The sequence below is a fragment of the Cyrtonyx montezumae genome, unplaced genomic scaffold (genome assembly GCF_038088225.1).
Source record: "Cyrtonyx montezumae isolate F1298 unplaced genomic scaffold, pur_monq_1.0 scaffold_15, whole genome shotgun sequence".
In the NCBI taxonomy this organism is placed as follows: Eukaryota; Metazoa; Chordata; class Aves; order Galliformes; family Odontophoridae; genus Cyrtonyx; species Cyrtonyx montezumae.
This window is the reverse complement of record NW_027071881.1, coordinates 3,258,126-3,285,432: the sequence shown is the minus strand read 5'-3', so window position 1 is coordinate 3,285,432 and position 27,307 is coordinate 3,258,126. Positions and strand designations below refer to the sequence as shown.

At 47.5% G+C, this 27,307-nt stretch overlaps 1 protein-coding gene across 2 annotated transcripts in view; it reads left to right on the top strand.

Annotated features, from left to right (window-relative positions):
* The first annotated feature begins 14 nt into the window (after positions 1-14).
* CLIP2 (CAP-Gly domain containing linker protein 2) overlaps positions 15-27,307 on the top strand; it is a 52,544-nt gene continuing 25,251 nt past the window's right edge. For both annotated transcript variants that reach the window (XM_065731742.1, XM_065731743.1), the window contains exons 1-3: positions 15-94; positions 10,630-10,852; positions 23,444-23,982. In XM_065731742.1, the coding sequence (XP_065587814.1) occupies positions 10,738-10,852; positions 23,444-23,982 (654 nt within the window). In that variant the 5' untranslated portion in view covers positions 15-94; positions 10,630-10,737. The remainder of the gene's footprint in view (positions 95-10,629; positions 10,853-23,443; positions 23,983-27,307) is intronic.

Here is a 27,307-nt window from a genome sequence, read left to right as displayed (position 1 = left end):
ATCCTCCTCCTTCCTCCTCCCCCTCCTCCAATCCGTGCAGCTCCCTCCGGCGCGCAGGGAGTGGCACGGCGGCCGCACGGCTGGGCTGCGGGAGGTAAGGGGGAGCAGCGGGATGGGGCTGGGGTAGCCCCCACAAAGGACGGATGGACGGACTGATAGATGGATGGACGGAGCTCATCTCCGGGGCTGGGCGCTGTCAGGGCGGATCGCGGCAGAAGGATCGGTCGCGGTGCAGCATTGTCCTTGGGTCGGGGAGGGAAAGACACCGTCCTCGTTACGTGCTGAATGCCGAGGGCTCCGGGCGGGGCCGTGCTGGGCCCCCGCTGCTCGAGCACCTGGGAACGGAGCGTGGGGCGGCGGCCCCGTGGCCCTGCGCAGCCCGGGCTGGGAGCGGCGGTGCTGAGCGATGGAGGATCGGAGTGGGGGTCAGCATTGAACGCCGAGCGAGTTTGAGCTCTGCAGCGGGAACGCTGTTTTTCTTTTGTCTCCGGCTGCTGGCTGGGCTGGGTCTCCCCGCTGCCTTTTTGTTCTGTTCTAACCCAGCTAGCGACGTGGGTTATAGGAGTGGCCGTGGTGGGATTATTTTTGCTTGCAGCGAGGAGATGCGCTCCCGAAAAAGCGCTGCGTGCTGCTGGGGGATGGCAGCGCAGATCTCGGCCAGATCGAGTGTCTCCTGGGCTCCGTTCATCTCCTGGCCCGCAGCACCGAGCTGGGGGAGCCCGGGGTAGGGGTGGGGTGCTGTCTCAGGGTATCGGGGCAGCTGCAGCTGGGGAGAGCTGGGAGACAAAGCGCTGTCAGTGCTGCTACTGCTGCTCTGTGTCAGCTTCAAAGGGATGCACAGCCCGGCTCGGGAGGAGAGCATCCTCCTGGAGCTGGTGGTTTCATTGCTGCTGGCTTTGAAGGGTTTCCTTGGGAGGGTGACTTGCGTTTTGAGAGTGGGTCACTGCATAGCCACGTGTATTCAGGGTGGATATACTTACGTATACATGGCCTGGTTTGTTAGCCTTGTCCTTTTTCCTACCCCTTCTGGGCAGCATTCTTCCACCCAGCAGTGCTCCAGGGCCTCTATGCCCCCCCCCTCCCCTACCCTGCTGGGCAGGGGATGCTTTCAGCATAATGCAGCCCCTTGCCTTGGTCTTAACTTGAGTCATTTTAGGAAATGACCTGTCTGCTGCTGGAGCCTACTGGGATGAAAGAAAGGTGCCAGCAGTTACAGGGCTTCAAAGCACAGTGCTGCCTCAGAGCATTGGCACTGATGGCTGCGGTGTGGCAGAGGCTGCACTGCAACCAGTGTGTTTCAGGGGCACGTGTGTGCACGACATGCCTTTAGTTCAGGAAAAACCTGCATGTTCCAGAGATGCTCTTAGGGTAAGTGTGGCTTGGGTTGCCTGCTGAGGGCTGTGTCTGCTGCTCTTCTTTGGCCTCCTGCTGCCTGTAGTCCTGGAGGTGCTGTAAGTTAGAGCAGTAAGGAGTATTCCTGGTGCTCTTCCTCTTTCTCTCACAGAAGAAATGATGAAGTTGGAGGGGTTTCCCAGTGCGGAGGGATGTGTAAGGGTGTGTACTGTGTGCATCCCTGGGTGGTAACATGAGGAAGGGCAGGGCTTCGCCTCCCAGGGTTGCTCAGAAAATGTTTTCTCTGTCCATGAAGCTTGAAGAGTGAATATATTTCATATTCTTCTGTCATTATTCTGACGAGGACAACAGACAGTCTATAAAGCAGGCTCCATCCCCCGCATGCATGCTGTCCGCTCTGCTTTGCAGAGTGCATGGTAGCAGTGATACAGTGAGTTGCAAAGCTCTGGGGGAGCCCAGGTACAGGCAGCGGGACCTCAGCATGACTTGTTGCTGACATTGGTGTGGGCTTAGCTCAGAGAGATCTATTTTTTCAGAAATATCTCCTCATAATGCCTTGTGACCTGTTTTTCCCCTTTGCCTCCCCAGGGGATCTGAGCACAAGAGCAGCTGAGGAAGCTGCAGATAAGGAGCAAACAAGTGCTTTCTCCTGCTCTGTTGCTGTGTTAGATGGCCAGCGATGTCAGTCTGTTGTTCTTGTATTGCTGCTTGATGTGACTGGGAACAAGACTGGAGCTTTGTAGTTCAGCTGGCTTTCTGACATTAAATCAGAGCTGCTGATAAAGAAGACCAACTGCCTGGAGTGACCACTTTGTTGAACTGTGGTGTGAAATGGGGCGAATCCAATTCGCTTTAATTGTATTTGGGTTTAACTTCTCACTCTCCTATTGCTGTGCAGCTCTTGCTGTAGCTAGCAGTGGAAAAATGACTTCAGTGCATGTGACTGAGTCTGGCACCTCTAAGTAATACTTAGTGCTATTCCTGAAAAAAAAAAAAACAACAATGAAGCCTCACTTAAAGAAAAAAAAAAAAGAAAAAGGCAGGATTTCTGCATCAGGCTGCGTGGAGACAATTCTCATGACGTGGCAGTTCTTCGTTTTCTAAGTGAGTGAAATGATGTCCGTAAAATAGCTGTGGTTGCTTCAGACAGAGCATAAGCCAAGGAGTATGTGCAAGGAAATAGCACTGAATGTTGTCACGTTTTGTCATCAGTTCTGAATGTGATGCTGACTTGAATTGTGTGACTTGTTTATTTTGAGAGTTAATGTTTTAATGTTTTCCGCTCTGACACTGACTCCCTTGGTGAGTCCATCTGAGCCTGGGAACAGCCAGCAGATTACTTTTAAGAAGCATTTATACTCTGTCTGTAAACAGAGATTTCCCAAGTCTTTCGTGTGCTGGATATGGAGAGTGCTGCTTGTGGAGGTGGGGAACGTTTCATCCCCTCTGTGTGATCTTGGGAAAATCCTTTCTGTCTCTATCAGCTCCTCCCAGGTGCACAGTGTTGCAGCTCTCATTCCTTTGAGCTCTGTGCATGATAACTGTGGGTGTTGGATATCTAGACCTCAGGGTTGGGGTGCTTCTTAATCCTTCTTCTGTGCTTCCCCACACAGTTATCTGGATTATCTTCCAGAAAGAAAAAGTGTATTGCTTGTCCCACAGCTCTTGTTCATTGGGAATCCAGTTGAATTTTACTGAATAACTTGTGCAGTGCATGGGCAGTATACCTGGGTGTTGGTTACACAGGAGAGAATTCCCCAAAATCTGGGGTGGTGGAAACCTCACAGGGCGATGTGACCCATCTGTCTGTCCCGGGTCCCTTTCCCTGGCTGATCTGTTCTTCCACTGACATATTCCTTCCCCTCCATCCCTGTTACTTGTTGCATCATGCTCTGGGAATGCTTGTGTCCGCCAGTTAGCACTGGAAACTTCTCAGCAGTGCTGCCAGGCAGAGAGCAGCCGCTTGATGCAGCAACCAGCACTTCACCAGCCCTGCAAACGTTCACAACCTGCAGTCAAATCCCTGCAGCAGAAAATGTGCTGGGTGCTGGGACAAGCCCTGGGAAAGGAAGCTTCTCCTTGAAGATGCAGAGAGGCAGCAGTGCTGTCAGATGGATTTAATGGGCTCTTTAGTCTGTTTGCCTTCTGTGTTGTGTTTGTGATGCTGCCTCTGGTCAGACCCCTGCATGAAGCCCATCCTAGTGATGGAAGAGCTCCCAGCTATATTTAGCTGATAGCTATTTGTTTTATAACACTGAGGTCTGTGCAAACTGGAGTAGGTCAACTTGCAACCTTGAATAAGTACTTCTATTCCTCTGGACTTCTTCCTTCAAGCTTGTCAGTGTGGGATGTTCTAGTTGGTGGTCAATCTGCCAGCCACTGCTAATGGAGGTTTAATGATGGATAACATGGCACAAACCTGGGATTAGAGGGTGTTTCTGCCTTTTTGTGCTTGGTTGTGTCTTCTGCTAAGCAGAATCTGCTTAGCCACCAGCTGTCAGGACTTCCCAGAGCCCAAGTGCCTGATGTTGGGGCTTTCCTGCTGCATTGCCTGGGTGTTCCCTTTGAAGCACTATGGGAATCCTGTTGGCCAGGACTGTGAGGAAGAGATGTCTCAATCCATGAGATGAAGCAGCTGTATTGTGGCAGTTAATTTGCTGCTGGGAGGAGTAGTGACATCTGGTGTTAGGGGCATCTACATCTGGAATAAGGTTGTTATTACTTCCAGCACACAAATGTGGAAATGTCAGCCCAGCAGGTGCTCTTGTGTGCATGATCATGTGCTTCAGGTTTGTGTAACACTATGATATATTCTGCCTCGGGGTGCCAAAAACTGAGAGTGCCCTTGCTAGCAGAGGTAACAACTTGGTTGTTGGGGATTCCATGAGTTCAGCTCCTTCTGCAGGGCACGTGGCAGGGCTGAGTTATGGCAGAGCTCGTTTAATGGCAGGAATGGTTTCTCCAGTAGTAGAATACAAAGCTGTTACTATGGAGTATGTCGTGTGTCATTGCCTTTCTTGCCTGCTTCTTTTCCATGGAGCCGAGTAGCTGTTGGATCCAGTCTGAATTGCTGTGTTACCTGCTCTGTCCCAGCTCTGCTCTCCATGTGTGTCATTCCTTTCCCACGTGGGCAATGCTGTGTTGCTTTCACACTGCCGTTATTTCTGTAGGGCACTGTCCCCTCCTCCAGGGCTTAACACCGGGCAGCAGGAACTCCTGCAGCTCCCAAACCTTCCCTGTGACTTTCCCAAAAATTTGGGAATGGTTCTGCTCCGTACTAAGTTAGGGATTGTTGCTTTCTCTTCATTAGATGTTCTGCCATAGCAGCGCCTGCAATTACTCTGCTTTGATTAGGATGCTCTCCTTGATGTCCTTTGTTTTCTCCTGCATTGCCTCGGGTTTTACTTGAAGGTTTTACTTATAGGATGCAGTGGGATGTTTTTGTGCGTTCCTCCTCTGATGACCTTTGTTTTACCTCTAAATCACAGGACAATGAGCTATGGGAGTGGTTGGAACTATTAAAGAGGTGCGAAGGCTTTGAATGAAAGGCCTGCAGGCTTTCCCTTTGCATTCTGTGCCAGTTACTACAAAACTTGAGTGAGGAAGTAAACTCAATGCGTATTTTTTTAAGATGTTAATCACCTTTAGGAGATGTGAGGAAATTGATGGTAACCACAGAACTTTCTGGCTGAGGAAGCCAGTGAGATCTCCAGCAGTAGAGGGGGAGCAGATGGCAGAGGATGCTGTGCTTCTTCCCTGTATCTGATGGTAGCACAGTGCTTTTGTTCCTGAGGCAGTCTGCCTGCTTCTCTATGGGAGGAGGGAATGTTTCCTTGGGAGAGGACTCTGACCTTAATTAAGGATGAGTCTCTTATTTCCTCTATGCTTCAATTGAACTAAAGGATTTAATTCTAATCTGACACGTGCTTCAGAAATAGGTTTCTGATTGCTTGTTGGAAGCAGTAACAAATCAGAAGTGAGAAGGGAAGGGATGATTGCCTGGGATCAGATGGGACAACAGAAGGAATTAAAAGATAAAACTCCCCTTTCTCCTCAGCATAAGCTTGTCCCTTCTAACAGAGCTGCAGTTTGGCTTTATCAGATCACGGTGTTTATGTGTACTGGGTTTGTTTTCTATTCCTTTTGCAGACCAGACTCAAGCCATTCAGTCTTTAGGATTTTGCTTTCAAGGCAAAATTCTTCACTTAAACCCTCTCCCCCATCTTTTCAGCGTGGCTCACATTGCAGTGAGCCTAGGTCTCTGAGCTTGAGCTTTATTGCATGAGATCCTCAATTTTCTGGGGGGAATGGAGTGCAGAAAAGCTTGAAAGCGTGAAGTGAATGCGGCCCAAATGCCCAGAGACAAGGAATGAAATAACTTTACATAACTTCAGTAGATATCTTTAGGCCAGTGATGGTTTTGTGTAAGGCCTAATAAATGAGTACAACGTGACACTGAAAGCTTTTTGCCTTTATCTTTTGGACCTATTTTAGCGATGAAGAGCTCCTTGAGGTGCACCCCCCATTTTATAGCCATTAGGTTTTTTGATGCGCTGGGCTTTGTTTGCAGTATCAGTGCTGACTGGTGCTGGGGGTTACTGCAACCAGTAACGCTGTGGGCAAACCCAGAAACCTGCAGAAGGTTCTCAGAGATGCAAAGCCAGAATGTGGGTGGAAACTTAGGTTCCTGCATTAATGCTTAACTCTCCTGGACGTGTGTGCAGGGGGTATAGAATCATGGAGTCCTGGGAGCTGGAGAGGACCTCTGAAGGCTACCTAGTCCAACTCCCCCGTGATGAACAGTGTATGGTATGTCCAAACCCAGGTGCTGCTGAGCTCAGCCATGCCTTGTTTGACACCCCATGGGGTTGTTTCTCCTTCCTTCCATTCCTCCATATGCAGTTGCTCTTATTAAATCGTCAACAGCTGAAGGTGGTACTCCTGCACTTCCCAGGCTTTGTCTTTATTATTAATGTAAGAATCTCTGAATACAGCCATGCTACTGCATCATTCTATAACAGCCCTGAAAATGGCTGCATCTGTGTTCCTTCTGCTTGGGTATGTGCTCCCATAGAGCTGCATACAGAACCCCTGGGGTTGCTCATCCTCAGCATTCATACACAGCAAGCTGGCCTAGTGCTTGAAATGATACACAAGCAATTGCATCGCATCATCTGAGATGGAGGTAGGTAAAAGCAGACTTCACTGTGCAAACCTTTTTGTATCCAAAGAACTTGTTTCAGGAGTCACTGGTAGTCAAGATGGCCTTAAACAGAAGTGTTGTACTGCTTGTCTGTGCTGTTTCTGACGTTCACTTTCCATGCAGCACGGCAAACTTGATTTCCATCAGTGTGATAAGTGGATTCTTTTCCTTTTTTTTATGGGTTTGGGTCTTGAAAAGCTGTATGCATCACTGACTCTAAACTTAAATCCACAAGCAAGAAATCAAATTTTGCAAATTTAGAAAATTAGAAACCTCAGTTTTGGCACTTACGCTTTGGGCTGTGTACTTAATTTTAATGAAACAACTCCATATTTTTCTATAAAGCACTGTAGGCATTGATCATTTCAGCAGTGCTCAGGTGCACCAGTCTGAATGCCACTTGAATCAGCATTCAGCACGGCGTTCCTGTGCCTTGCCTGGGGTTCTGTGTTGGGTAAATGCTTCTTCAATCCAGATCCATCCAGAAGGAAGCACCAGCTCTGGATGGGACTCGGGCCAGCTTGTTCTCTGTCTAGAAACCTGCTCCTGTGTTGTGTGGTTGTTTCATTCAGTATGTTGAGGTGAACAGATCCTGTTCTTTACTCATCAGAGTTTCCTTCTAGGGTGTTGGGTTTGAGGATCTGCTTTGTTGGTGTGGCCGCCTTGAATGAGATGATACTGCATGTGGCAAACAGGTATCCACATGCCTTGCTGAGGGTAGGAGGGACAGATAAAGTAGAGAAACTTAAAGATGAATCTTCTTCAGCCTTGGCAATATAGTTTTTGTTTCCAACCCCTCTACCCTATTTGAGAAATAACTGAGATCTAAGCACCTCCAGCTGTTTCTATGTTTTTGATCTATGCTGTTACAACACCTGGCCAGTCTTGCAGAGACTTCATATATCCAGTTATACTGCTTCTGGTGAGAGGTATTTTTTGAGAGTATATCTGCACTTAGCTGAGAGCTGTCCTCCTTGAATCTGAGCCTGGGTGACTCAGATTTGGCTGTCCCCTTCTCCAATGGAAAGATGGAGAACAGAATGTTTTGGTCATTTGGAGCAGACTTTCGTATTGTGCATTCCTGGGATGCTTTTTTTTTTTTTTTTTGCTGTGGGAACACACAAAGCCATTCATCCTGGTATGACAAGACTGCAGGAAGAATCCAGTGGAGATCTTGAGGACCTTTGTAGTCTGTGTCATCTTTGAAGAAGAAAAACAAAATAAGCTGAACTGGCCCCAGAATATTTATGGGGCAGATATTTTTAGATATTTTTGTGGTGGCTTTTTTTTTTTAAATAACCTTATGGCAAGAGAAAATCTAATTTCCATGAAGTTATGCTGGAATGTTAGACTTGTGTGGATAATATAAGGAATAGGAAAAGATGTGGCTTGTGTTTTCTTATGTCCCATGCAGCAGCGTATTTGTACGTGTTCAGAACTCTGCTAAGAGCACCTGTTGGGGTGCTGAGGATACAGGAGCTCAGAGCAAGTTGTTATCTCTAATGGAGCAGGACAGTGTCCTGTGGAGCTGCTGGCCCACATCCCAGCCGGGGATGTGACTGCAGGATGAAAGCTGCACTGCTTGCTGGGGAGCTAACATGGGTCCTAGAATCACAGAGTGATTGGGTTTGGAGGGACTTTAAAGATCATCTGCTTTCAACCCCATGGCAGGGGTGTCCCCCAACAGAAGAGGTTTTTTCCCGGGGCCCCATCCCACCTGGCCTTTTGAATGCTTCAAGGATGGGGCATCCGTAGCTTCTCTGGGCAGTCTGTTCAAGTGCCTCACCGCTCTGAGTAAAGAATTTCCTCCTAGCATCTAAGCTCAATTTCCCATTCTAGTTTAAAAGAGGCTTGGATGGCTTGGGACAGCCTGGGTGAAGATAATGACCTGAAGATGTAATTCAGGAGTGCCCAGGCTGAGGGAATGAGTTGGCACACAGGGTGGCACCTTGGGTCCTTGAATTTGGTGTGTGACATGGAGCCCTGTGAGTATGGATGTATTCTGGCTGTAGAGTGGAATAAAAGCAACTCTCTATTTGCAGGGTAGCTTAATTAGCAGCGCATGGAGGTTTTTGTTTTTCAGCATCAGTATGTTGAAGGTGAATGTGCTTGCAAAGAAGTTTCTGGCAGAAATGTAATGCAGTGGGAATGCACTTCCTTTTATTCCCTCCTTTACAATCCCCTTCCCACCTCGAGAAATAAAACCCAGTCCTCCAGAGAAGGAAGGTTTTGAGTATGACCGGAGAAGGAGACACCCCCATGTCTGTGGGCAGCTGTTCCAGGGCTCTGGCACCCTCACACTGAACAAATTTTTTTTCATGTTCACTTCCTGTGTTCCAGTTTGCATCCATTGCCCCTTGTTCTGTCACTGGGCACCCTTGGGAAGAACCTGGTGCCGTCCACTCAGTTCCCACCCTGTAGATATCTCTCAGCACTGATCAGATCCCCTCTCTGCCTCCTCTTCTCCAGTTGAACGGCCTTTCCTCATACAGGAGATGTTCCAGGTCCCCGTTGTCTTTGCAGATCCCCACTGCATTCTTCTCAGCAGTTCCCAGTCTGCCTTGAACTGGGGAGCCCAGAACTGGATGCAGCGCTCCAGATGTGGTCTCCCCAGGGCAGAGTGGAGGGAGAGGATCAGCTCCCTTGTCCTGCTGGCCTCACTGCTTTAATGCACCCAGGTACCGTTGGCCTTCTCAGCCAGCAGGGCACACTGCTGGCTCAGGGTCACTGGACAGGGCCGCCAGGACATCCAGATCCCTCTCTGTTCCCTCCCTCCCTCGTCTCCTCTCATTATTCCCTCATCTCTAACCCGGTGTGGGATGGCTGTCTTACTGCTGAAACACTTTGGTGTCTCAGTATCCCAGGAGCTTTTGGGAACAGTTTTGGATTTCTCCCTATTTTTTTTCCCCATCTGTGTCTGCCTGCGGCTTTTCCTGGGGAGCTGCCAGCCCTCCCCTCGCTCTGCCTCTGCTGGAATTCTTACTCACTCCTTAATCACTTCCCATCCTGGCCATTGCACTTCTCCCCTCACAACATCTGTAAGACTTTGCTGCATCAGTTCTCAGCTGATGTACACATGAGGCGGTCTCATCCCATGGCCCAGTCCTGGCTGTCCTCACCTCCTGGCTGCACTGTGTCCCCGTTGCAGTTGCCATTATCCCTGTTTCACTCTGCTGCCACCTCCTTCTGCCCACATTCCTGCTCAGTCAGCCAACTGTAGCTTCCTTTTCGCTCATATTCTCAATTTTTTTGTTTTTTTTCTTTACCCATTTGGAATGTTTTTGCATTTTTTTCAGCAACTTAGTCACTTCCTTTCTTTTTTTTTTCCTCATTGCCATTAAAGTTTTTGCTTGAAAAGTTCAGTGCTTGTTAGTGCTGTGTAGGCATGTTTGGATGTTTTATTCCCTCTGCCTTCCAGGAAGGCAATGGCGTGGGAGAAGCCTTCTTTTGCTACCAAGATTGGAGATTTATCATTAATGAAAGGAGCTGAAAGCTCAGTCATGATCACTGGCCTCTTCCTTACTCCTCATGTTGGGCCCTGAAGTTGTGTGAAAATGGGGAACGTGGAGCAAGGTGTGGTGTTGTGGGGTTTTAATGTGCCTTTGGGGAAGGCTCTTGCAGAACTGGAGAAGTGGGTCTTGGCTAACTGGCCTAGAACAGTCATGGGCATGGGGTGATGGTTGGACTGGATGACCTTAATTGGTCTTTTCCACCATAATGATTGAGTGATTGTAATGGATGAGATGAGACTTCAGAATTTAAAGAAAATAATCAGTACCAAACTGCGTTTAAATTCTTGTTTGGGTCTGGGAGGCTTCAGCTCTAACCTAGGTCTGCAATTTGGAAGTTACTTAGCCATTTCCTTAATCTTGCTGTAGTGTGAAAATTGGAGACAAAGGAAATCTCCCTCATTTTGGTGCAGGAAAAAAAAAGATAATGTCACCTACCTTACTGTTATGGGGATGTGGCCTGAGAGCTGGGCACTGCTTTCTGCAAGCCTGCTTGTGCTCTCTCACCTATCTTCTGTCTTATTTCTTATCTTTCTGACTTCCTTGTGCTCTTTTTCCCCCTAGGTCTGTGGCAATGGAAGAAGAGTTCAGCATCGTGGTGTCTGAGCACTGACAGCAGAGCAGCGCTTGGAGGCACTGGTAGCACCAGCCTGAGATACAGAGGTAGCAACCATGCTGAAGCCAAGTGGACTTAAAATCCCTGGCAGGGCAGGGAAGCACTCCAGCCCAGTGGGACGGGCATCAGGGACAGCAGCAGCAGCGACTGTCACTACTGGAACGAAGGAAGGTAAGCACTCAATCAATGGGGGCATGAGCTGAGCCAAGTGATGACCAGGTTTAAAGGCAAAGACCCAGTGATGCTCAGTATGGTGAGAAATCGCTCATCTTATAAGCGGATTGATCTTGAGCTTGGATCAAAACAAATACGAAGGGGTGGTTAGGTGTCTTATCCAACTGGTGTCTTCTGCCTGGATTGTTTAGGTGTGATTGCTCTGGCATTTGGATGTGGACACAAAGCATGTCAACATGTGTAGCTCCCAACCCAAGTTTGGGAAGATTTAGTTGGTCGTGGTTTTTTAGCCAAAGGGTTGCACTGATGTAGTGCTCATGCGAATGGCCACAAGTTGTGCCGGGGAAGATTTAGATTAGACCTGAGGAAGCATTTCTTTTCTGAAAGAGTGGTCAGGCACTGGAATGGCCTGCCTAGGGAGGTGGTTGAGGCACCATCCCTAGCGCTGTTCAAGAAGCGTTTAGATGAGGTGCTAAAGGACTTAATTTAGTAGTTGGGTGGAGATAGGGATAGGAGGATGGTTGGACTAGATGATCTTATAGGTCCTTTCCAACCTTATGAACTTATGAACTTACAACTGTGAGACAGAGGGAATTGTGTACGTGTAATTTTACATACATTAAAATTTGAAGAGCTGATAATACTTATGCAGATGGGAACCTCACCCTTGGCCTTCTTAAACACTGTCCTACAGCCATTGCTTCTGGCCTGTGGTGTGTTTTAGTGATAACCAGGCACCGAAGGTAATTTGTCCCATTCTAATTATCTCACATTAAAACCTTTGTTTCAATAGAATTATTGAAAACACTGGGATATCAACTGTGATTTACCTAAACACACATACACACGTTACTGTCTGTTTGTATAGCTTGTGTATACTCTGGATATAGATAGACTGGTGTATAAGTTACACTTCAAAAGAGTTTGCACGTTGTTCAGCACTTTCTCTGGCTGTTTTGACTGCTGTGGTTTTTGTTTTGCTTTGTGAGATATGTGGGGTCTTTGCATTAAATTCCTCTGCTTGATGTTGAGCAACCTTGGCTGTGCTTTGTTATCCATGGGGAGGGGCTGTGCTCTCTCTGTGGATTTCTTCAGCTGAGCTCTCTCCTCAAGTTGACGGATAAGGGCATACATCATCTCTCCTTTCTTTGAACAATATTGTAAGAATCACAGTTTTAACTTTGTCTTTGGTACATGTGCAAGGTGTTGTTTGGGGGGGCTGGTCACCACGTGAGATTAAGGGCTGAAGTTGAGATCCTTCCTGCTAGTACAACATTGTAAGGAATACAGCATAATACAGCATCACTGTTCATTCTCAGCTGGGGTTGTGACTCTACTGGTTCTTAATGTTAGAGTCATTTCTTAATTTATCATCCAAATAAAAGAAAATAAGTCTCCTTATGTGTTTGTTGATGAAGGAAGTTCTTAGGGTAAGGATTATATGTTTATTTTGAAGTTGTTTCCCAGATCCATTTCTGTATTTCCCCCATTATTTTCTCCTCACTGTGTGGCTGTGGTTGAGAAATGAACTCTTAGGACTCAAAGTGACTAATTAGCCACTGGGTGTGAATCTCTCAAGGCACGCTGAATTTATAGTTGCACTTGGTGTGGAGTTGCTTTCAGTTGATCTTTATCCTAAGAGCTGAGGGAGCAGATCCCAGGCCTGTCTTTTCTCTCTGAGGCTTTGCTAAGAAGCATTCCAGCAAACATAGCGCGTGTGTTGGAGGATGAAGGACTCATTGCAGAGAGCAGCACTGGGGGCTGATGGGGCTGCTCTGCTGAATGCAGCACTTGTTTGCTGCAGCCTTTGTGCCTTGTTCAGCTACAGCCATCCGTCAGCATGGGATGCTCAGCAAAGCCTGGCCCGAGCAGAGTCATTGCTGCGTGGCAGGGCCCAGCCACCATGCAGACAGTGATGGGGGGTTGAAAAAAGAAGTCTCCAAAACTTGAAATGCAATCACAAAAGAAAACCACAGATCTGTTTAAGTGCAGTGGTGTACAGTCTGTTGGCTCTGGGATGCCTCTTGTCTTTGGTAACCTGGGGCTGGCTCAGGAAGACGCTGTCTGTGGATTAAGTCTTCTGAATGGGGGATGAAGGGACGGTGCTCGTTCTTCAGTTGGACCTGAGAGTGGTCAGAAAACCATCTGATGCGAATACATATATTGGGAAGCTTCAACTTTTCTTCCTCGTGCCTTCCCATAAGTCTTGTCTGCAGAAGTAGTAGGAAATATACTCTCTTTTATTCTTTTAATCTGGAACGTGCAGAGGTGCTTTGATTGCTTCTTTTGCTAGTATTCCATTCATGATCTTTTGTAGAAAGTTAAGAGTCTCTCATCCATCTCTCATCTCTTCCTTCCCAGGAAGTGGAGCTGAACCTTGTGGAGTGCTTCCATGTTCTCCTGACAGCTCACAACTTAGATAACAAAAAATATGATAGATAGAAATGTGAGATGTGCGTGCATGCATGCATGTATTCACAGTTCATGGCTTTGTGTCTTTGTGAAGATCCAATATGTCATAGTCATAGCCTGTGAGAAAAATGGGCATGGTGTGAGTTTTATCCTGGAAAACTCTTATTCTGGTTCCCCAGTTTCTTACCTTATCTTTGAACTTTCTCAGTGTGGAGATATACTGTGTCTCCTGCCTGACCTGGTGTTTGGGAAGGTTTGAGGGCTTTTTGTGATGTATTTAAGTTAGTGGAAATACGCATTTAGCTCTGAAAGTCAGCAGGAGAGGGGCACCTGGCACGGGCTCTTGGAAAATGTCCACCTCCGCGAGTGGTGTTTGTGCTGACTTCCTCCCTCCCTTTCTCTTCTATAAAGCTGAAACAATGGAAAAAGTAAGTTTTACTTCTTTCTGGTGACTATTTTCCTTAAAACCAGACTGAAAATTCATCTCTAGCCGTCTGAGGACAGCATTTCCCACACATGCTGGCCTGTTCCCTGTGCTTCCAGTTATTGCTTTCAACTCTACATGCAAACAGAGTTTCTGTGCAAAAGGTGTGGGTCACTCTAAAAGTCTCAGTTTATCATTTGGATTTTTTTCTTTCTAAAAAAAGAAAAAACAAAAAAACAACTCATACATCTTATTTTCTATCCCATCCCCTTCTGGAAAAGACTGCTATTGCATGGGGAGTGAATGGGAGCTGTGATGAATGGGCCCACACAGCCTCCCAGCTGCTGGAACAGGTGAGGGAATGCCACAGCCAGCTGATAGGAAATGCTCTCTGATGGGAAAGGCTATCCTCTCCAACCAAGTTACTGTGCTACTGCTCTGAGGTGCTTTGATCAGCTTTGTGAGATTCTTAAATCTCTTCATCAGTAAAAAAAAATTTTGCAGAAGGACAGTGGAAAAAAGGAAAACATGTATATGCAGACAGTGCTGGGCAAGAATGGGACACTTCTGTTTGAGGCAGAAAAACCCACACCACTGTCATTGACTGAAGTGTATCCAGTCTGAGCCTGGTGAAGATGAGCTGTGCTCTGCTGGTAGCTGTGATGGGATTGGATGCAGCCACAGTGCTTGCTTTGGACTGTGTGATCAGAGGTTTGGGGTCCTTAGAGCTGTTCTTACAATTCCTTGTTGGGAAATCTTGGTTCAGTGTTTTTTGTTCATCTACAGCAAGATTTGTCACTGTCTTAGTTTAGGCTTTCTGTTTAGCTGCAAGAAGGAGGGCTGTTTTTAGTTTCTCACTGATCTATTACTTCTCACTATGAAATAAAACAGTAGTTTAGTGTCTTTCAAATTTGTCTGAAACACTTGGTTGTCGGTGGGGTTGTGGTATTCGGAGCAGCTGACTGACTGGCACAGACAGAGGGAGATACTTCTTGTCTGTTCAAAGCTTTGTGGTTCTTGGTTACTGTCAAACTTAGGGTGTTGCGCACCAGTAAATTGAGGGAAATGACCCATGCCGTGGGGCTGAGCCTTCTATTATGACCAGTAAGCATGTCTTTGCTACTTTGCTTCTACCCTCCGTTAAATCCACTCTGCAAGTGTGAATGGATGTTCCCTGAGTTAGATCAGTGGTCAGAACATGAGTACTGGTGATGCAACAGCCAAGTTTGATTGAGCTTTGCTTTATCTTTGTGGGTCTGTTGTGTGGTGCACATAGCAGTTTTAATTTCTAGGTTAGATGCTGCAGCATCAGCAGGTACTTATCAGTGTGTACGAACAGCCCACTGCACTCACCTGCTGGGGAGTTACCTGGAAGAAAACAGCTGTGTGTTTTCAGAGGTTGCTCAGACGAAAAGCTGCTGATGGACACTGACAGCTCGTTAATTTAGGACATGACAGAAACAGGTTGCTGCTAGGGGTGTTTGGGAAGTTGATAAGGAATTGATTATGGAACCCTTCTATAATATTGCTTGTTTATAAAGGTTGTGTTAGCTTAGTGCAGGTGTTTGTGATGCAGGAGAGGGCTGATGCGTTGCAGTATGTTATCCCCTGCTCCCATTCTGCTTTCTACCTTGAAGAAGGGAGGGACCTTGGCGGCTCCTTTCCCAAGGAGGTGATTTGGTGCATGCCAAGCAATGCAAAAGGGCATTGAATCCATCTTGGTTTAATCAGCTTTGCAGATGACATCTAGAGATGACTGGGAGTCTGATTTTAATTGTCTTAACTGTGAGATGCTCTTAGTGGGATTTGATGTAGTTAATCCTTAACCATTCAGCATGCTCACTGCAGAATGGGATGTGAGCACGTGCTGAAGGCATGCAGAGGTCGGACACCCTCCTGCTCCCCATCAGCAGCTCCTTGCAGGGCACCAGAGAGGGGAAATCTGTTTCCCACGGATGTCCAGCCTGTAGGGGTTTGACTGTAATCAACCAAATCCCATTCAAGTTTTTTGCTTTACTGGATCATCTGAGTGCTGGAATGATGTGAGAATGGGCAGTGTGCAGTATGTATCTGGAGTAAGTGCTGCACCCAGAGTCTACGCCCAAGGCAGAGCTGAGTGAGGCTTTCACAGTCCCTGTGATTTAACCTTTCCTTGGCAATGAGATAATTCCATCACTTTTGAGTGAATGAGCCCATGGCCCTTCTGCACACACCTACCTGAGCAGTGTGCTGTTTGGCTTCTCCCACTTGCTGTAGGAGCAGCAGCAAAGCCCATCTGAATGGGTTTTACGTGGAGTGCTGCCTGAGCAAAAATCCTACATGTGAAGGCTGGGAAATCTCAGTTTGAGTTCAGGACTCTGCTGCTCTGTTGCTTGGCTGCTCTTTGCAATGTTCGGTACCATTGATAAATTTCTGCAGTTCTGAAGGTGCCCTGAGACTGCTCCTCTGTGACTGCTAGAGCTCTGCCTGGGAAATCATTTATAAACATCTCATTAAAGACCCGTGTCTCCTCTCTCCTTGCTCTTTGCCATCAGATCAGCTCGCCAGGAGCAGCTGTCTGTGCTTCTGCGGCAGCACCCCCCAAACCCTTCTGCCTTACAAATTCCCGCAGCCGAGGAAATCGCAGACAAATGTGTGGACACATGTGCAGGGCCTGCAGGCATTGTGCTGAGCTCAATCCCAAGCTTTTGTATGCTCATATGAAAAGAAAAGTCTCTAGGAAGCCACGTTTGTGCTAGGAGCTGAAGTTGCAGCAGTGCCACTGGGCAGAGCGGTGCGTGCACGTCAGGGACGGCGGTGTCACACTGTGCGTTGCTTGAGCTGTCCCCCATACAGAAGCCCCTGCGAGTTCATCTCATGTAAGTGCATCCGCTGTGCTGCTCTCGTGGGGTATTGTGGCTCTGTGCTTTCTAGCTGCTTTCTGGCTTTCCCAGAGCAGAGTTCTTAAGTGTTTGAGTCCCAGGGATCTGTGTAAGGTGACTGCTGTGAGGGATTTGGAGTTGGGCTGTATTGAATCTTTACAGTTAAGTGATTTATTTATTTTTAATGGCAAACTGTATTTTCTGTTAGGATCAGCCGTAGTCAATAAAGTGAATAATGCTTCCTAGCGGAGCTTTCGTGTTAGTGATTTTTGTTATTTATTTGGGAAAGAATGAAGCTTGTATGATTCAGCAGTGCGCCAAGGGTTACTTTAGCTCTGGGTTATCGGGTGGGTCTGTGGTTTATTTCTGGAGGTTGGGGAGCGAGGTGTGGGTGCTCTTTTCCTTCCAAAAGAGTGGTCGGGCACTGGCACTGCTGCCCAGGGAGCAGGGGAGTCACTGTCCCTGGAAGTGTTCAGGAGCCACGGAGATGTGGCACTGAGGGATGTGGGCAGTATTGGTGGTAGGTGGGCTGTTGGTCGAGATGATCTTTAGAGGTCTTTTCCAGTCTTAATGGCTCTGTGATTCCATCAAATTGGAAAACCCTTAATATTATGGGATTTTTGTTTGCATTCTTTTCCAGGAGAGCAGGGTGCTGCTGCAGAGGGGTGTGATGGATGGATTCTGTTTTCAGACTGGAAAATATCATGTAGCAGATTGAAGCATGAATGTTGAAAGAATATACTTACCGTTTTAAAAATAATTATGTAAAAAATAACACTAATCTTGATGGATAGATCCTTCCATATGCTGCAAGCTAATTACCACTCAATGAAAGAAATCTTGTGTGTGTTTTGCTAGTCACTTCCCTTGTGCCCTGTGCTTCCAGGAATGGTCTGCTTTGCATATTTTCTCAAATACCATTGTTTATATTAAAAAAAAAAAAAGATCCGGATATATAACAAATACCTTCTTTCAGTTTAAAAACTGTGCTGAAACAGCCACCCTGATGTTATCTGACCCACTGTAGCTGTTATGGACTCAAGGTTCCATCCCTGCCGTCTCCAGTGGGCACAGAGAGCGCTCGTCTCGCCCATGGCAGAGCAGCTTTCGTACTAACCACCTCCTGAATGAGACCTTTATGAGAATGCCTTTGTTCAGTATGTCTGCCTGAGGTTCAGTGCCCTCCCAGCTGCCTCCCAAAGATAAATATCTGCCTCAATGGGGACCTCCTTGCGTTCAGCGCAAAGCCACTTTGCAGCAGCTCATATTTGCTGCTGCTTGCTCGTTGGGTTTCTTGTTTTCCTCCTTCCTTTCCTCCTCATTGCAGGCTTTTTTCTAGGTATTATTGCCAGTGATGTTGAAGTTGCATCAGATCCTGATATCTGCACAGTGGGGTTTATTCCAGGGAACAGCAGGGGTGACAGATTTCCAGGGTGCCAGATGCAGAGTTCATCTCCATGCCAGCCCTTATATTCGTGTCCCGTGAGATAGGCCATTACAGACCCAACTTTTCAGCTTTGAACTTGGAGGGCTTTCAGTCGTTGTTTCCCAGTCAGCCATAAATCTCCGGGGCTGCTTCCTCCCACAATGTGCTGCCAGGCACTCGGCCGTTCCCTGCAAAGCATTGCAGCCATCTCTTCCCTTTCTCTTTCTTCATTATCCCATAGCTTGAAAAGACCATGATAAATCTTGTAGGAAACAGCTGCTTCATTGCCGTACTCAATAATTGGAATTTGGGTAGAGCAGTGTGGGCTGGGTTTCACTTGGCTGCCAACAATATCACTTCTGTGTCGTCCAGGCAGCTCTGATCCCTCTGTGGGAACCTGGAGAGCCATGGAGAACTGAATGAAGTTATGCAGGTTGGACCCTTTGATTCTTATCTGGTAGAGCAGACGGTGCATTTGGCAGGGGCTGAGGCCTGTCTCTGAAAACTGGTGCTCTGGATTGCCTGTATGGGGTGCTGTAAGCCAGCCACGGCCAGCAGTCTGCCACCAGTGAGGTGGTGGGTGGCACGTTTCAGTAGTGATGACACTCAGTCACCTGCTCTGGTACATCTGTTTTGCAAGCAAAAATGAAGGTAGTGACTCTGTGGAAAAGTAGTGCTTTGTAACTGAGAATGTGTTCTACCAAATAGTGCTATTGTGCTCTTTGTAGCTGTTGTCATTTCCTTGTAAATACATAGGAGGCATAACTTCTGGAGCAACCTGCATATATGTGGCCTGAGACAATTCCTCTTCACTTGATGTGGCCCAGGTAAGCCAGAAGGTTGGGCACCCACACTCTGAGCTGTGACCAGTGCTTGGGGGATTGGTGTCACATTGTGCATGGCGGTGCTCAGTAGCTGCAGGATGAGCTGCCCGTCGTCCTATAGCCCATCTATAGCTCTGAGACACATGGGCTGATTTCTGGGAGGTCCTGTGTGGAGCCGGGAGTTGGATTTGATGATCCTTAATGGGTCCCTTCCACTGCATGATTTATCGAGCTAAACTGGTAGTGTGCTAGGGACAGACCTATTTGTTTGCCTTGTGGTTAAGAACTATCAAACCCAAAAGCTGCAACAAGAGAAATGCCAGAAATCAAAGCGTTTAAGGAAAGACCTCTAGGGGCATTTTGTGGCTGTGCTGTAAATATAGCGTTTTCTCCTTTTTTCCCTCCCTTCCTGGCACAGGACTCTACTCCAGGATATCTTTTTTTCCTTCTCTTTTTCCCTCTTTTCAACCTAATGTGCCTCCGTTTTATCAATTAGCTGCCTGTCTCCTGATTCCCATGGCAACACAGTGAGCTGTTGAGTTTTTGATGCTGTTGGCAGTTGGGGTGCCTGGCATGCATCGCAGGAGCCGTGAGATGACAAAAGAGTTCTGCAGGGAGTAGGAAATACGTGGGTAATGCTCACTGCGCATGGCTTCTCACGCTGAACTATTTCTCTTTTCCTTTCCTTCGTCCCATTCCAAAACAAGTTTCCTTTCTCTCTTTGTTTCAGATACTCAGTGCTAAGGAGTGAGAGTCAGAAGGTGTGGGTGGGTTGGAGGTTGCGTGGCTTTGTTGGGCATGGGTGGCAGTTGTAGCACAAGGCTGTGTGTGTCAGTGGGATCTTGCTGTAAGGGTTATCTCTGCTGGTGCTGCAGGGAGATGGAAAGCTGAAGCTAAAGGAAAGGAGCAGAGCTTGTTTGAAGGAGGCTTCTTGCTCCTGTACCACACTCTGGGGATTTGAGACACATGGCTTTCATTGGCACAGTGTAATGAAAGCCATGTGAGCAGGCTGGAGCTTCATATCCAATCCTTTAACCTTGCCAGTGCTGAGCTCTGAGGAGTTTGTCTGGCTCTTGTGCCTGAACCAGCATGAGGTGCCCGGTCAGCATCAGCTGTGACACAGGAGGAGCTTACAGAAAGGGCTGTGTCAGCCTTACAGAAGCTAAGGGGAAAATGGAGATTTAGGCTTGGATAAGGTGTGCATTTAGCGGATGCTGCATCTGACTTCGATTTATAAATTGTTGTTCAGCCCTGAGAGTTGTGACCTACAGGAAGACCATTCACATTGAAAAGAATGAGCTTGACTAATGAGCTCAATAGGGTTGTAAAGCTGGAAAGCCCGAGCGGAGGAGATCCCACACGCTGTGCTGTGTCTTGGAGCCTGCTAGGAGCAGCGTGAGGCAGGAGCTGCTGTCTGTCCTGAGGTTCATGTTGGATGGAGCAGCAGAGAGGGAGGCAGTGACCCTTGGGGTGAAGGAGGAAGAATTTCTTTACCATCATAAGGTAACTGCAGGCAGGAGGGTTGGAGCAGAGGGTACTCAAAATCTGTGGGTTGTTGCTTTCTCGTTTCTCTCACGTATCTCTGTTCTTCACTTTGTGCCTGAGATCTGTGGTGTTGCTTTGCTGTTAGCAACTTTTCATGGAACTTTCGTGCTTTGTTGGTGAGTCCAGCCAGAACAAGCAGACATCTGTGCGACATAGGAAGCTGTTTGAGCCCCTGTAGGCTGGGGAGAGCTCGGGAATTCTGAGCACCTGGGGGGATTCCCACTCAGCTCCTCTAGGAGGGGTAACCCCAGGTGTTGGCTCTGTGAGGTCAGTGCCATTAGCCAGCACTGCTGTCAGCTAATTTCTGCTGTGGGCTATTCTAATACGCTCTTGGGATCTAAGACAGATTAGTCATTGCTACCTTTTGCCTTCTCAGAGCAGCTAGATACTTGGCTGAGAGGATGAGAGCTTGGCCTAGCTCTTGCTAAAAGGGGACTTGTAAGAAAGAAGGGGACAGGCTCCTCAGCAGGGGTTGCTGTGGTAGGACAAAGGGAAATGGCTTCAGACCAACAGAGGGATGACTTAGAAGACTTCTTATATCTGATCTACAGTAGTGGTGAGGTACAGGAACAGGCTGCTCAGAGAGGTGATGGATACCCAAGGTCAGGCTGGAGGGGCTCTGAGCTCTGATGGAGCTGTGCATGTCCTTGTGCGTTGCAGAGGGTGGGATCAGATGGCCTTCAAAATCTCTTCCAACTCTAAGGTTCGATGATTTTTGCCAGCTCTGGATGTTTTGTGATCATCTAATGAACAGCTCCACCAGACATGAAGGCAGGAAGGAATGGGTTTGGTTTGACCACTGTGATTGTTGGCTTCCCTGGAAACAGAATGCAGAAAACCTTTTAATTGTGCTATAGGAGAGTTGGTGGCTTGGTAATTTTTATACGTGGGTAATGAAGGCCATGTATTGGTATTCCAGGTTCCTACACCGTGGCTGTGATGGAAGTAAACCTTTTGGCAGCTCTTTGCTTACATGCTGTCTCTTTGAACTGTTCAGCCTTACAGTGAGGGATAATAATGCTGCTGGGTGCACGCTCTTCTCAGGAACCCATAATCAGACACTTTCCCTGAGATGCTGTAGTTACTGCACTTTGGCTGGCAACTAAAATAAACAAAGTCTATGAAGTCCCACTGAAATTTTCACTGTTTCTTTTATTGGAATGCTGTGTGGGCATCAGGAGTCCAATGGAAGACTCTCACTCTGCTTTTTTCCGTCCAGGACAATTTTTGGAAGTGTTTGTTCTTTCAGGTGGGTCTGAATGTGGCTGTAAGTCGCATGGCAGTGTTTATTCAGCCCTTAGTCAGCTCCATACACATCTTAAGCACTTGTGATAAAATGCTGAAGCCATATCTGGCTGTTAAGCTGAAAGACTTTTATACCAACACTGAAGTGCTGATGCACTGTTCTTTCCCCTGGCATCAAACCTCTAGCACAGCTTGAAGTCCTTGGAGTTGAGCGCTTTGTGTTCGTTGGTCTGTGCTGGATCTGTCATACCCTTTAGGTCAGGAGGAGCTGTGGAAATGGTGTTGGCTGAGCAGTAGTGATGGCTGAGGGACAGATTTCACAGTTCACATAAGCATTCACATTTGGATCATGTTGGCCACTGTTACACTTCTATCTGCCTGCCCTATCCAAGAGCTGTTGCCCACCCCTCTCAAATTGGGGAAGCTTTAATTAAATCTGTAGGCTCTTCATTTTGGTTCTTCTGATACCCAGGCAGGAAGCACAATATTTGTAGCAGATTTTGTCACTGGGGTCAGCAAGTGTAGGATCACTGCTAACTTGTTTGTTGGAGTTGGCATGACCCTTCAGGTGTGGCCACGTACTTAAGGGACATGGTTTAGTGGGCACGGTGGTGATGGGTTGGTGGTTGGACTAGATGATCTTAGTGATCTTTTTCCAACCTTAACGATTCTGTGATTCTGTAAGGCTCCCCTTTCATATTACAGAAAGTTTGGCCAGACCACTGAGGACAGTGAATTTCCAGCATCATCTGCAGCTTTCCTTCTCTCAGCAAACTGTAGCTGGAGGTCTGGCTTCAGCTTCAGCAGCTGATGTAGAAATAAGAGCACTCCCTATTGCACAACTGAGTTCTGTACGCTGAATGTTGACCCTGGAAGAGCTGTGCTTCCAGGGGCTTGTAGATGCTTCCTGTTTATAGATGCTCTGTTTGTATTGAACGTACCCCAGGTGTCTGCTTACTGCTGGCTGCTGCTCTGCAAAGGGCATGGCAGCAGCTGGGAGAAGCAATTTGCAGAGACAGCTGTTGGATCCCACAGAAGCTGTTAACATCCTCCAATGGGACACTCAGTGCTTGGGTTAACTGTATGCAGACTTGTGGTTCTGTGGAGCTCACTAAGACATCAGTGCTCACTCCTGTTTTAGGAAAAAAAGGTGACTTTGGCATTGTCTGTGATTTCCCCTTTTTTTCTTTTAAGCACCTCCCAGCACTCCTGTTCTGCTGAGCTTATTCACACAGCCAGGCAAAATATCTTTCAATGCTGTAATGAAACTGGGAATAAATGCATATTATAAAGGGGATTATGACATGGAGTTTGTCCTTTATTTTACGTGAGCTCTGCAGAAACTGGGCAGCTCATACAGGTTTCTGTTCAAAGTGCCTTTCTGCCAAGGAAGATTTGTAGTTAATGGGATTGCCTTGTTTCTAACCTTTGCCTGATGGACACGTGCAGTCTGAGCTGTGCTCCATTTTGTAAAGTCCTTTTCTGCTGTTTTGGCTGCCTCCCTGCAACTGCCTGAAGGGGGGCTGTGGTGAGGTTGGGGCTGGCCTCTTTTCCCAGGTAATGGCAATAGGATGAGAGCTGATCACCATCAGCTGCTGCAGGGGAGGACAGTGGGAAAAATTCTCAGAATGAGTGGTGACGCATTGACACAGACTGCCCGGGGAGGTGGGGGAGTCAACGTCTCTGGAGGTGTTCAAGGAAAGGGTAGCTGTCACACTGAGTGAATGGTCTAGAGTGGTCACAGGCATGGATTGATGGTTGGCCTAGATGGTCTTAGTGGTCTTCCCAGTGCTAACGATTCTTTGACTTAGGATTCCTCCTCATACCCACCCCTTTCCCCTTGCCTTGCAGGCTCGCCTCTTCACAAGCAAAGTGCCGCCTCCACCTCCAGCACCGAGAAGTCGGGATCAAAGGCTGCCGAGGTGGGCGATGACTTCCTGGGAGACTTCGTGGTGGGTGAACGCGTCTGGGTGAACGGAGTGAAGCCAGGAGTGATCCAGTACCTTGGGGAGACGCAATTTGCTCCGGGCCAGTGGGCGGGGGTCGTGCTGGATGACCCCGTGGGTAAGAACGATGGCTCTGTTGGAGGCGTGCGCTACTTCGAGTGCCAACCGCTGCAGGGGATTTTCACGCGACCGTCCAAGTTGACGCGGCAGCCGCTGGCTGAGGGCTCGGGGAGCGACGTCCCCTCAGTGGATTCACTCACAGCTCAGAACTTGTCCCTGCACTCGGGGACGGCCACGCCGCCGCTCTCCACTCGTGTCATCCCATTGCGGGAGAGTGTCCTCAACAGTGCCATGAAGACGGGCAATGAGTCGGGGTCGAACCTCTCGGACAGTGGGTCTGTGAAGAAAGGGGAGAAGGACTTGCGGCTTGGAGATCGCGTGCTGGTGAGTTGATCACGGAGTAACCCTCCAAAGGTGAAGGGTAAGAATTTGTTCCATCCCTGGGTGTCTCTGGTTAGGTTTGGGGCAAGGGAAGGAGGATGGATGGTGGCGAGATGTGGGGCATAGTGTGGCATTGGGAAGAGGATGCCTTAGCCAAGCGGGCTTTGATCTCCTGCATTAGTTGTTATTTGGGACACTGTGCCTTATGGGCATCTGTTTTTTCTTTTTATTTTTCTTAATTGGTGCAAGACAACTTATTCCAGAGTACTTTTTGTACTGAGCAGTAGTGGAGTACTCGGAGTACTTGACTGAGTGATGGAGTGCCATCAGAGGGACAGTAACTCAAACTTGGGAGGGAAATGGATAGAAAATCCTTTCCTTCTCAACAAGACTCTCTGTAACTTTTGCAGGAATCTCCTGTAGCTGGTCACTTCCCTTTTGGTGCTTCAGTTTTTAAGATATTGGATGTGATGGTAAATCCTTTCTCATACAGAAATAAACTTGCAGTTAGTTTTATTGAAGGGCAGGACTTGTGAGGAGATCCCTGCACTGATGCATGAGTTATTTGTGACTGATTTCCATTGTTTTAGAGTACCTGGTTGTGTACTTGTGCTAAATTGGCTTGCTGCAAGTTTGTCCTAGCAAAGGAGTATTTTTTTTCTGCGGAGATTGAGAAGGAGAAGAATATCGCAAACAAATGCAGTCTCATTCTGCAGTTCTGTAAAACAGTTCAGTTTTGTTTAATGCGGATGATGAATGCTGTGATATCCAGTGTTGTGAAGAAGCTGGCGTTAACGCATACGTATCTTCTGACTTTATCCCCTGTAATATCCATGGAACTGCAAGATGAGGATGACTTTAGCCAATGGGGATGACAGGGTCCAGGGGTTGGTCTTCGTGCATCCTGGGCAGCCTGTCTTTTGTTTGAAGTTATCTATGTAGTGTGTTTGGGGCATGTGGTCATAATACCAATAGTTACAGCAGGGAAATGTAGGCAGACCTCCCCTCTGGTTATGGACAGGGGTTTGTCTCCATGGATGGATGCATTGCCCCTGGTGCTCTCGGGGAGCAGAGAGATGCTTTGTTTACGCACACATTGATAGTTCAACATTAATAAGCTCGAGGGAAAAAAACAACTTCAGGAATCTATCCTCCTTTGGTCAGTTTGTCTGCTCCCCTCCTGACCTTTACCTCTTGGAGGGAGAGTCCTCAAGGGGGGACTGCCCCTTTTATAAGCAGCAAAATATGCAGACTGAGATTCATTGTGCTCATGTCTTAGAAACTGTTAATGGTTTTCTCCCTGGACTTCTGTTTTTTGTTTCTTGGTTTAGATTTCATTTTTATTGTTGTTCTGTTTCATTATAAATGAATGGAAGCCTACCCTCCCTCGCAGCCTGCTGGCTTATCCACCCCAGATGCTGTAGGAGAGAATTTGTGCTATTCTTTGTTACTGTAATGAATGACTTCAAAAGAGCAAACCTGAAATGAGCTCAGCATCTCGCTGGCTCTAGCAGAGGCTCTCAGCTTAGAGAAATATCAGGAGCTGTTTGCATGCAGTAGCAGAGGTCTGGGAAAGGAACAGATAGAATCATAGAACCATTAAGGTTAGAGAAGTTCACTAAGATCACCAAGTCCAGCCATCAGTCCATCCAACCCATCCCCACCATGCCCACTAACCATGTCCCTCAGTGCCACATCTACCCTAAGAATGACAGTAGGAAACCATTTGCTGCTGTTTCTGTCGTTTGTGCTTGGCAGATGTATTATTTAATAACAGAAGCATCTGCTGATGTTTGAATATGTAAACAATAATTGAGTTAACCTGAGCTGCCTCAAACCTTGAGTCAGTGTTAGGCTGTGTCCTCTCCAGTTTGGTCTGATTTCAGTTGTCTTTATTACTTTTACTCCATATGTTCCTGGGAAGTGATATGAGAATAACTTCTAGGCAGCTGAAATCCACCAAAGGCTTTTCAGGTGAGAGCAGGCCATGCTGTTTGTAACAGAGGTTGCAGGACTCCTTTTGGGTGTATAAGGTGACACCTGGCCACTGCTTACCTAGTTCTGCATCCTGCTTGACTTCTGCTGGAGATTTTCCTTAACTTGTCTTCTAGGTGTAATGGATTTGAGCCCTTTTTGCGTTTCAGGGCTTTGTTCTTAGAGCCCTTCCAACGTAATCTAACGGAGTTTTCTCCTAGAGGAGTTAGATAATGTTAGCCTTTGGCACTTTTGAACTCAGACTTTTTCCCAAAGATGCAAAAATTGCATTAAAGAGGTGAGAAGAAAAGCCCTCCACCGTGATGCTGTGGAACTTGTTTCTTGAGGTCTGGCCTCAATGTGGAACATTTAATCTTTGCTTTAGTGAGAAGGGAGCTCCCAAAGGCGTGCCAGTTGCCAGAGTGCTGCTATTAATGTGGGGCTGCCTTGTTGCCTTTCTCCAGGGACAGGATGGATGGAAAAAGAGATGGAGCAGTTGAGCAGTTGCTAGAGAGGGATCTGTTGGTTTTTTTTTCCCTAAGAAAATGCATTTTATATGCTTTGAGGGGGAGGCAGCTCAGCAGCTGAACTCATTTCACCCTCAAGTGCCTAAGAAAGGTGGGAAGGAGGTGACTTCTCTATAAGCATGTCTAAATAAGGAATATCCTTTTCATAGAGATGTTCTGTCCTTTAGCTATCCTTACATTCCCTAACTGGGGTTGCACAGTTCTGTACTGAAATGTAGTAATGAACACAACTACTTAAAGGCCGTGATGTTTCCTAAGTGACTGTATTCCTGCACAGTGCTGCCCCAGATACTGCTCAGATGGGTTCTGTGTTTGTGATGTTGCCGGGACCTGGCGGTGGCTGAAACTGCAGCTGCTGCTGCTGCAATAGATGCAGTGCTGGAGAAGGGATGTGATGGAGCCTGCCTTCGTGGCTGCTGGACAGAGGCTCTGGGCTCACCCTGGGTGTGTGATAGCAGTCGCTTTCTCCTCTATGCACTGCAGAGTGGTTTTTGCTGGCAGTGTGTGCCATCTCTGGCTCTTGGGCAACGGCAGAACATTCTCATGAGTAAACTAATCATGTCCTCTTCTATAGTACCCCATGCAAACATACACACCAGCCTTGATGTGCCAGCTGGGAGCTGCAGAAAGCCTTTAAGCAGCTGAGTGAGAAATCCTTCCCATCAAGCAGCACCCAGCAAGGGGAATTGCAACCTTTGCCTCTTTCCTTGAGCAGAGAACAGCCAGAGCTCTGCTGGCAGCTTGCTTTGAGCTGTGTGAGCCCTGGGACTGAAGTTTTTTTGCTGTGGGGACAAGTGGGGCATTAGGAAGGAACTGAGGAGCTTACT